Source organism: Trachymyrmex septentrionalis, unplaced genomic scaffold (genome assembly GCF_001594115.1).
Source record: "Trachymyrmex septentrionalis isolate Tsep2-gDNA-1 unplaced genomic scaffold, Tsep1.0 scaffold165, whole genome shotgun sequence".
In the NCBI taxonomy this organism is placed as follows: Eukaryota; Metazoa; Arthropoda; class Insecta; order Hymenoptera; family Formicidae; genus Trachymyrmex; species Trachymyrmex septentrionalis.
Genome location: NW_017304811.1, coordinates 307579 through 318896, shown reverse-complemented (window position 1 = coordinate 318896; position 11318 = coordinate 307579). Strand labels below are relative to the sequence as shown.

Genomic DNA, 11318 nt, shown 5'->3' with positions numbered 1-11318 from the left:
AATCATTTTCTATTTTTAATACGCATTAGTGAATTATATTTTTATCGATGTATGCTAAATATGTCCTTTTTATTTGTAATGTAAGTGCAAAATTATTCGTACAGGAGAGATATTAAAAAAATTTTTTTTTCAAAGAAAATTATTATTAATTAATTATATATTAACAAAGAATAAAATAGATTCTTAAAAATTTATCTAAAAAGATGTAATAATTAAAATGTATTATCTATAATAAGCGAAAATGAAAAATTTTATTATTTAAACACATAAAAAATATTCGTATAGTTGAAAAATTTAGCTTCTAAGTACGATTATTATTGCGAAATTTATGTTGTATGAACGGAACTTTTTATTAATAAATTGCTAATTAATATTTATTTTCTACAATTAAAACTTTTTTATAAAATTTCTCCTATACAATTATCTTTTGCATTCACTGTACGTAGAGGAAAAAGTTTTTAACTGTTCGGAATTATCGCTTGAAAAATTTTTAACTATTCAGAATTATCATTTGAAAAGCTCTTCAACAATTCATTAATAATTGTATGCAAGAGAGTCAATGCTATTTGGTAGCACACATTTTAAATTCGTTAACGGACAGTTATAGATCTCGATTATGAAAGAGACTCAAGGGTAAATGCTGCTTGACAGGAACGTTGTTGTCAGATGGTTTTCCATAATCCTTCATCTTTGAGCGCATATTAACCCAATTTACATTCGGTCGTCGAGTACTGTAGTTACAGTGGAGTATGCTTCAGAAACGTCCCATTAATCATCACGAACAATCGATATGTGCATGCAATGTATTCGGATCTGACTTCCTCATCGGAACTTATGAATGGGACACCCCTGGTCTGTTTGCCGAAGACAACGGTCGTCGTTCGAGTAATGTGCCCTTTGTGACTAATAGTCTGGTAACGTAAAACGTATCTCGCGGACGGAATTTAGCGGTCGTAACTTAGAAATACGGTGCCCTAATGCAATAAACCCGACGCGTGATATTACGTAACCACATTAGAGAATGGTGCACCGTGCTGTGAGCACACTATGAGCGATTATATGAAACGCCTATTTACCCGCCATAAAACGTGTTACGCACTATGGCGGGTTTCCTGTTAAATATATCGCCAACTTATCTCCTGCGTCAAGACGCTCCTTTGACGACGGTAGCAACATATACGTATTCTCGGTCGAAGTGATCTCCGTATCCAAGCATGTAATCTATGAAAAAAAAGGACAAGGGTAGCATGGCACTTTCAAGTTCAAACAAAATCGCCCTGCTGCGATCTCTTTTTTTTTCTAGGCGTGCGCGCGTACACCATAAAGGCGTACACCGTAAAGAAATTGCCATCCTGGTGGAATCTCTTTCCCCCGCGTTAACAATTACGCCAGCCCTTGAATATCGAAGTTCACTGATAAAAGCGCAGGCCGCGTATTTTAATGCAATTAAAAACGATTCAGTACATTGCACACGTGAGCATAAACAGGAATAGCTCTGAAAATATTTAATATAGCATGTGATTAATAAACGAGATTGTTAATGAATTTAGTTTTCTCTATTTATTTCGCATTTGAAAATATTTATTTACGCCGCTAGAAAATGATCGGGCCGTTAAATTTTCCCGTGCCTGCGGTCTATCAGCAGCGTTGAGCGATGCACGTATAAACCGCGCTTATCGTCGTTGACAAATACGCACTGCCGTTTGTCAAGCAAGCGGAAAACATATATTTTTGCTCATAAGGACTCGCAGTGAGACAAATCGTCAGCATAAGCCATATACTATTTCCTCCCTCGTGACCCAGAACTCCTCTACGTTCTTTCGCCAGCAACGCGATCACTTCGCATTTCGTATACGCGACAGGAAGTGGTTGTTGCTGTGGTTACCGGAGCATAGAAGATACTTCTCGTACCAACGTAATGCAATCTCGAGAGAAACTCTAAGACCCCCGCTGTCACCAAAGATATACAGTACATTAGGCCATTTGTAAGATTGACTTACGAAGAGTCTATACGACAAGCTATACGTCCGACATTTCGCAACGTCGAACAGTAAAACTGTTTACTGCCAGAATTTATGATATCACGTAAAGGAAAAGAAAGCATTCAGCGAATTCATACGGGAATAACGTAGACAGGCTGTCGCTTATTTCGCTCGCGTATCGCCGTGACCTAGAAAATTCTAACCGAAAATTTCTACGTCCGCGCTTCCGGGTTAATCGCAGCGTAAATATACACATAACTCACAGATAATATTTCCATTTCCGGGCAACATATTATCCTATATCATTGATCCTATATCGCGATCAGGCAATATTTTATCGTGTGATTTATTATGTTTATCGGCTAATGACGCGGTTACCGTAAAGCTTTGAGGACATTATTAGATCGACTCTTATTCGCCATAATCAGATAGCTACAAAAAAAATATCAATAAATATTTGCCAAAAATCTGTTAAAAATATAAAATATCAATGAATATCGAGCAAATTTCATTCACCCCCATCTCTGGGGATGATTGCATGATCACGAGAATATCATAAAAACTGCCATGCGATATAATCCGAATAATTAATCAGGAGTATATCACATCACACGGGGCGTTATTATAATTATCCTGTTTTCGTAACGACATTTGATGTAAAATAATACCTACGGGATCGTTAAAGCAGCCCTTGCTCACCGCATCTATTTCCGGATTTGCAAGGGACCCGAACATACCAGGCTTAACAGAGTTGAAACGCGGCATGTATTATCGATCCCGCGAGATTCGCTTGCAATTCTCAAATGCACCGATTTTAGTATTCGACATCGTGTTAAACATTCATAGAGATTTTCAATATAAAAGTATAAAGAAGATAAACCGTTCTATAATTCCGCAAAAAGTAAGAAAAATAAACCTCCAAAGAAGATACACGTTACTGCCTGCTACCTCAAGATAAATATATACAGAGAGATTTTATTTAAATAAATAAAGTATCTACACAGTAAATCTACTTTTTGTGCAAGGATTTTGCTTTATATACTTTAAGACGACGTGCCACTGTATGTACTCTATGTACAGTTTACAAAACTTAGTTCTCTGAATATCGCCAAGAAAGAAATAAACGGTTCTTGAGTGACTCGACGAAATTCCCTCAAGGCGAATTCATGTTTACGGAACTTTTGCAGACGTCGACGTGAACGCGTTTTTCGATCATCTCGGACAGGAGCTGATCGCATGGGCTTGCGTGGGTCTCTTAGAGCGAGCCTTTCGTTGCCTTGGGAACGATCTGACCGCTTTCTTAACCACACTGGACGGCGTAAACGACGTTGTCCAGCATCAGTCGGGATCGGATACCGAAGCGGAGTTTGTGTGTATCGCCACACCGGAAGCGTTGGAGCTACACTTCACCACCGACCATCCTTCCATCGCCTATCTCCTGGTGGGCAGTTTGAAGGGCATAGCCAGGCAGTTTTATAGCGACAAAGCCGACGTGTATATACTGCCGGATCCTTACAACACAAAATTTTTTAGGTAAATCTTTTTATGAATACGAAGCCTTCTGCACTACGCCTCATTTCATCGTAACCGACAAGGTCGATCTTTTTCCCTTATGTACTATCATGTTTCGTCGAGGATCTTAAGTTTCATCCACAGGTTTTAATTTCCGTTTCTTTTCAGCCCGATTTTGAAACCGGTAAGCTTATTGTTAGATAAGGATGCTATCGAAACGTAAAAATGTAGGAAATTTTCTAGACTAGTCTTTGTGTTCAGTGAAGAATGCAAAAGTTGTTATCAAACGTCACGCGCGAGCGAGTTTTCCGCGGCAAAGAATACAAAGGTCCACGTTACCTCACTTTAAAGCGACAATTCAATTCGGATTCGATGACTACTCGTAAAACGATAAAAACAGAGCAAGAAAAAGAGAGGGAAACGAAAAATATGAAATCAAAGCGACACAAGCGCTGGAAATACGATTTGGAGAAATACGGTGAAAATTGATGGCACAACATCAATTGCACAACATGATTATGACCTTTTCAATATTCGCCAAATTTTTTCAATTCAGCTGTGATTAGATCTTTGTATAAAATGAATATAAATGGTGACTGCGGAGCAGACATATGATGAAATTTCAGAGTTGATGAATACGCTGTGACATAAACTCTAATAACCGCTATCGAGTGACTTTCGTAACATCGCAAATATTATTCCTTACGCAAATAATTTATACGCATTTATTTGTATATCATTCATCATTTACGCAAATAATTCGCGTGTTTACGTAGAATTTCCATTTCGATTCAATCATAAAATGTATTCATTCACATCGGTTACTACAAAACTGTGAACCGAAAAAAAAAACAGATATAAATCTTTTTATCGAATGTTATTACATATTGAATGTTTTATCAAATGTTATTATATCGTTCTATATGTCTTTGTATGTTGTATAATGTTTGCTCACCAAATCGCGTGGAGTGAAATAATGTCACGTGAGTAGAATGTAATTCGTGCAGATAGGCAAAGGCAGGGCACGTGAGAGTACAAACCTTTCGTTTGAACAAATATTGATTCTCGTCAGTGGCAAATATTTGATGATAGGTGCGGTACTGCCGAGTCTCACGTTAATTCTGAAAGGATGAGATCAACTCGCGAACATGTAAATGACGTGCAAAACATTGTCACCGCACATCGCTTACATTTCCAAGTTTAATTAAACGTTCCACCGTGCTGGTTACATTTATCTGTGAGATGTAGCATCGGGAATGGTAATAATTGCCTCTGGTTATTTTAAATCATCATAACAAGTGTTGACTTTCCTACTCCACACATATCTGTACGTATAAGTGCAGAAGTTGAGTATAAGCTCAATCCTGGTATTTGTATGCGAGACGTTCTGTGATATCGTTGAAACGACGCTCCTAACGCGCATATTGCTTCTGATGTATGCGGAAAAAGCGCGATCGATGCCGATCCCTTATTGAATAGCTATTTCTTCTGCGTGAAAGGACGACACCTGCAACCAATACCTCGAATATTGCAGATATCGGATTACTCCAGAACGTTACAGCGAGCAGCTGGGCGTAGACGACGACTGCGAGGTAGTGTCATCCACTTTCCGTCCACTCTCCACCGCAGCAACGGACCTTCGTATGGGGGTAGCGAGCTTTTGCAAAGCATTCCCATGGCACTTCGTCGTCGATCGTCAGTTGGAGCTAGTGCAACTCGGAGTTGGTTTCATGAAAATTTTTGGACACCATTTGAATCGGCTCGGCAGGGGAATATCGACGTATTTTGTTTTCACACGACCTCACGGCGTCACTTTGACCTTTCACGAGATCCTAAAGCGCGCGAATACACCGTTTATCTTGACCCTCCAGAGACCGCACGACATCGATAAATATCCTGCGGAGGTATGCTCATAACACGATTGCTAACGTAAGATAAGACGTAAGATAATCTGCTTACTTGCGAATTCGATCGTAAACCGCAAACATGTAAATAAAAGCAGGAAATTACGCAAGGAAATCGCTTAATTTCACGACTCTTGCACGCAAAGTGGATTATCAATTTTGTTCGAATACGTACGTGTAATCTAATAAGTTAGATAAAAAAAAAATAACTCTGTTTTTTGACACAGGGTTTGGAAATGAAGGGTCAGATGGTACACTGTCCGGAATCAGACTCAATTTTATTCGTAAGCTCACCGTTTTTAAACGGTTTGGAGGGCTTAACGGGTCGAGGACTCTTCATTTCTGATATCCCTCTTCACGACGCTACAAGGGATGTTATACTCGTTGGCGAACAAGCTAGGGCACAGGTGAGTAAATTCACGGTCGGTTTTATGTGACCACACAAGTCGAGCACCCGTATTATTTAACAAAACTTGAGTCGTATTTATTTTATGTCATCAATGGTTGTTATCGTTTCATTGCGGTAGAATAATACACAATTCGTTACATTTAATATAATTGAAATAGATCGATGTTTCATACTATCGTATCCGCATAAAATACAATAGCGTAATCCTCTTTCAGGATGGCTTAAGGAGACGTATGGATAAATTGAAAAGTTCTATAGAAGAAGCTAACCTGGCAGTCGATGCGGAAAGAGAAAAGAATGTCAGTCTCCTACATCTTATATTTCCCCCGGATATTGCGAAACGTCTGTGGCTGGGTAAATTACAACGTCTACGTTCGATTCTAAAATGTAGCAATATTTTTCTTTCTTTTTTAAGATTCTCTCTTTACTTTCCAAAGTATAAGGTCATACAAAAATGGAAATAATTAATAAAAATAATTAATTGTAAAAACTATAACTATTACCTTTATCTACAGAACTGATTTTAGCAAACCAAGTTACATATAAGGTTCGCGTTAGTTGTAATTTTCCATTCGACAATTTAATTGAAATATAATATGTATACGTGTTATATATTACAATTATATTGTTGAGGGCGAAATTGTAACAGGTACGTTATGTGTGACTTGGTCTGACTTTACTAGAATATTTGTTTTTGTATAATATATTCACATATAAATATTACAGATAAATACCAAGACTTGCATTAATTCGTATTGTTTATAACTATTAAATTACAGCACAGTTTGAATATATTTTGTGAGAATTTATTGATTAAATATTGGTATTTAAATCGTTTAGGAGAGACAATCGAGGCGAAAACGTATCCAGACGTCACGATGCTGTTTAGCGATATAGTCGGATTTACATCCATCTGCGCTACAACAACGCCGATGATGGTCATCAACATGCTTCAAAATTTATACGAGCAATTTGATCTTTACTGTGGTCAGTTGGATGTGTATAAGGTATGTTATCAAGTCGCTTGGGAATAATGCTTTTGTATGTAAAAATTACATGAACTGATATATTTTTAGTATATGATATATTTAATATATAATTATTAATTTGCAAATTATATTAATCAAATAAAGCTATCCTTCGCTTTTTGAAACTTTAAATTGATAAGAATTGAAAGATAAATTGTACTTAAATATTCCTTGACGTATTAAAAAAATAATTATTAATTTATCATGCAAAAGATAAGTATTTTTTAACAATGTACTTTTATTTGTCAATCCGTATTTTACAAATACCGATCGTTTTGTTATAGTCTAGCTCGCTCGAGTTGCTAAAATGTATGATGCTGCCATCTGTGAAACATCGAAAGAACTTGATATAACTCTTAAATAATATCTTATCATGGTTGGCTTGTGTTTTTCCACAATAGCAAGAACTAATATAATACCGATAGAGTAGAAAAATATATTTTTTCATTTAAATTGATCGAAGAATTCTAATTATGTCAAACACATGGTCTATAAAAGCAGCTATCATGTGTGAATGTAAATGGAAATTGCATTGATTTTACTTTTCTCCTTGTATAAACAGGTAGAGACAATCGGCGATGCCTACTGCGTTGCATGTGGCCTTCATCGAAATACTAATACACATGCACAACAAATTGCTTGGATGGGCCTAAAGATGATACAAACGTGCTCTCATCACCAGACTCACGAAGGCAAGCCAATAAAGGTATTACATTGATGATTACACGACTACAGATAAGATTGTGATTACATGCAATGCAATTTTCTTTCAGCACAATGTCGACAGTAATAGCATAGTAAACATTTGCAGTTTTATTATGATTTTATGCAATTTGGTACATTACAACCAGCGTTTCTACTTCCATTACACTGAGCGAGAAAATATATTACGATAAAATATAAACGTTAACAGTGCACAGTGGAATGGAAATATTATTTTAAACGTTATATATCGTTGCGTTCCATGTTTTAAAATACAGAGAATATGAAATATTTTTAAAAATCTGAAATTTTATAAATATAATATTTTACGCGTACACAAGTAATATTTGTCGCTATATTGGTAACATTACAAATACATTTACATAATTGGAACAATTTTTCAACTCTCAACTCTCAAATCTTGAATCTCTCCTTTTTTCTCAAGAAACGTCATATTTCTTTTAAAGTTTTTCAATTGAGAAATACCTATTTCTGATTATTACATAGCACTCGGTTGTTTATTATTCTCGCCTTGAACGCTATTAAAACTTTTTCCATTTAAAGTATTTCTTAACTACGACAACAACAAGCGGCCGGTTTGAAAATATGAGAAAATGCGGTCTATCCACGAGTGCATTAACATTTAAAGCAAGTTATGTTTCTTTTTCTCGTTGATATTTTCTTCTGATTGTTGTCTAACTTTTTTATATTCGTCAATATGCAGCGTACTGAGCTATTGTCGACTCACTAGATTGCCTTGCTTATTTATTCTATCAGATGCGCATCGGTATTCATACCGGGATGGTGTTGGCAGGAGTTGTTGGTAAGAAAATGCCAAGATACTGTCTCTTTGGACATAACGTCACGTTGGCGAATAAATTTGAATCCACGAGCGAACCACTTCGTGTCAACGTCAGTCCAACTACGTACTTGTATGTCTTTTGACAAAATACCTCTCTTCTTGTATAACATATATCACTTTTTTACTTCAAAAGTGACACAATTCAAAAAATTATACATATAGCACACTTTATCCAACAGATGTTCTAGGAACATCCTTAGAACAGATGACTTAGAGATGTTTTCTGGATGTCTTTCGGACGTATCTTGGATGTCTGTTGTACAGGAAAACTTCTCAGAAAAGGGGAAAACTATTTTTTAACTTAACAGAAAATTATTGACTGTTAAATCTGTAATGTTAAATTTAACTTAGTGTAAATCGCCACTGCTCCTATTTAGTTATATTATACTATCGTCATTTTATACTAAAACAATGGTTAGATGATACTATACAGTGTTAATTTGACACTATGTAATTAAATTAACATGATATAGTATCAAATTTAATTATTATTTTAATATAAAATAACGATATATAGTATTTAGCAGGAGCAGTGACGACTCACATTAGGTTAAATTTAGCATTAGATTTAACAGTGTAATCTCTCTCTAATAACATTGACCAAAAAATATATTCTTAAAATGATTAAGTCATTTCTGTCGCTTTCGTTTGATAACCTTTAAAAATACCACTCTTTTTGAGTTGTGACGATCTTTTATAAAGTTAAATTAATTCACTTTTAATAGTTTTATTGATTGACTGGGTAATGTTTGCTTAATATTAGAAATACTAATATTTCGAATAAACAAACGCATAAATTACTATAAAAAAGAAAAGTGATGAGAAACCAAATATTTTGTCAGTGTAAGGGTATAATTATTATTAATAAGTAAAAAAATTTTTTAAAACCTATTTTTTACACAAGAAATATAACGGATATTAATCTAAAAAATTAAAACATTCTGTTCAATAATTTCTGCTCGGTACTTCTAGTGTTAACTTATTTATGTAGTAATAATTTATGTAATAATAGAACCACTATTTTTCATGTTATATCACTTTTGAAGTAAAGAAGCGATGTACGCATACACTCATCATTCACGGTGCAAATATATTTACAGGTGCTTAATACAAAAATCGGGATTCATATTGGAACCGCGGACCAAGGACAATCTACCCAAGGGAATGCCAGCCAGTGTATCGGGCACATGTTATTTCCTGAATGGGTATCAGCATAGCAGTGTCAATGCGAGCGAATCTCTCGACGTGCATATTCAGGCTGCAATTACGGAACTCGGAATCAGTAGCAATATGTAGATACCTTCCGATATGAGGACGTTTACCGTTGATCAGTGTGTTACTTTAACGATATTACCGTCGATAATAGCAATGGCACACCCGACACTATCAAATCGATCGATGTATATGAGCTCTCAAAGCTGGCACTAAAGGTACATTAAAAGCATGGCGCTAATTGTGTACGAACACATTGAAAGAGATCCTGTGCGGATACTATTTATACGCAGAGCCTTAGATTGTAATCGTTATATACCTACTAAATATAAGAAACAAGTAAAACTCTATCATAAACTCTATATTTGTGTGTTTTTTAAGGTACCCTATCCCCTCTAAAAATATCTACAGATCGAATTTTTTTATTCTTACATAATCTAAATGATTACAAATGTGTAGTTATTATTTTTATACGTAATGTAATTATAAAGGAAAATATATAAATGTTTATCAAAAAAAAATTTTTATAGGACAATTCTATCTTATGCACACCCGATATTCAAAATCAGGTCAATCCTTTACATAATTCTAATATTGGTCAATTTATTACTGAAAGGCAATAATTAATTATTTCTTGTAGAGTACTAAAGCACTAAAACAATACTAAGAATACCTAAAATAAGTAATTACTGTCTTTAACTAGTAAATTGAGCTGTATTACATTTCTGTAAGGAATAATAGATCGCCAATACTTTCTGTGAATTATGGAAACTATTTTCCTGTTTCTTCACAAAATACATTTCATATTCTCTTCCAGCACAGCTGCTACATTTATGATGTTCTACTTTATTTTTATTATAACAAGTGTTTATTTTCAGATAAGACCTGAATCAGATTGATATTTTATAACATATTTTATTTTTACACATACATAAAAGCGTATGTTTCGAAAAATCCAAAAATCAAGATAAACCGAATGTGCGTGACTTGTTTCTTTCTTTCGGATGATAAATATAATCAATACTGCCTGTATCCGTTTCTCCCGACGAGAAGTAATGCGAAATTTTTCGCAACACAATGCATTACGCTGACTTATTAATGACTAATGTGCAATTTTTCGTATAAGAAAGCAACGGAATTTACGAGGCGCGATTTATGGGACCGCTAATATTTCAATTTTCCGCAGAAGCGTTTTCCCCCGAGAAAACTTCCGGCCGTTGTACGAAGTAGCAGCTTTTAAGATAATAACGGCGGTTTGTGGATCACGGTAATAACTAATTGTGCCGTTCTCACGGCGAGACGCAGCGGCAGTTCGCTTATTGAAAAGCGCGGCCTCTTTCCGCTTTAACGTAACCGTGCGCGCATCGTTTTACCGGGGGATACAAAAAGGGAGGTGGCGTGTATTGTAAAACTGAAAGCTAGGAGGTGGTTTTACAAAGCCACTGTCACTAACGGCCCCTTCGTTTGTTCACGCACATACGCTTATGTGTATGTGTATTCTATGTATGTGTACATGTGTTTGCGCTCACCAGTATTCTGTTCGCGTATCCTTAATGTTTCCTATAGTGCCATTTATACAGAGACGAAGAAATTAAACATCGTTCCTTCCAGCTATGTCCGTGTAATCAAACGCTCGGCACTGAGCGAAATAATTGGTAAAAGGTCCTGAAACGAAACCACGAAATGATACAGATATTAAAATATATA

The 11318-nt window shown here is 35.6% G+C and overlaps 1 protein-coding gene across 3 annotated transcripts in view; it reads left to right on the top strand.

The window, feature by feature from the left end:
- Positions 1-9945, top strand: part of LOC108746298 (head-specific guanylate cyclase) — a 28278-nt gene extending 18333 nt beyond the window's left edge. For 2 of the 3 annotated variants that reach the window (XM_018482977.1, XM_018482975.1), the window contains exons 4-11: positions 3170-3515; positions 5029-5398; positions 5626-5805; positions 6023-6161; positions 6648-6814; positions 7398-7541; positions 8315-8469; positions 9500-9945. In XM_018482977.1, the coding sequence (XP_018338479.1) occupies positions 3170-3515; positions 5029-5398; positions 5626-5805; positions 6023-6161; positions 6648-6814; positions 7398-7541; positions 8315-8469; positions 9500-9695 (1697 nt within the window). In that variant the 3' untranslated portion in view covers positions 9696-9945. Of the gene's footprint in view, positions 1-3169; positions 3516-5028; positions 5399-5625; positions 5806-6022; positions 6162-6647; positions 6815-7397; positions 7542-8101; positions 8248-8314; positions 8470-9499 lie in introns of those variants that run through there. The other variant, XM_018482976.1, reaches the window with a different exon arrangement.
- The last annotated feature ends 1373 nt before the right edge of the window (positions 9946-11318 follow it).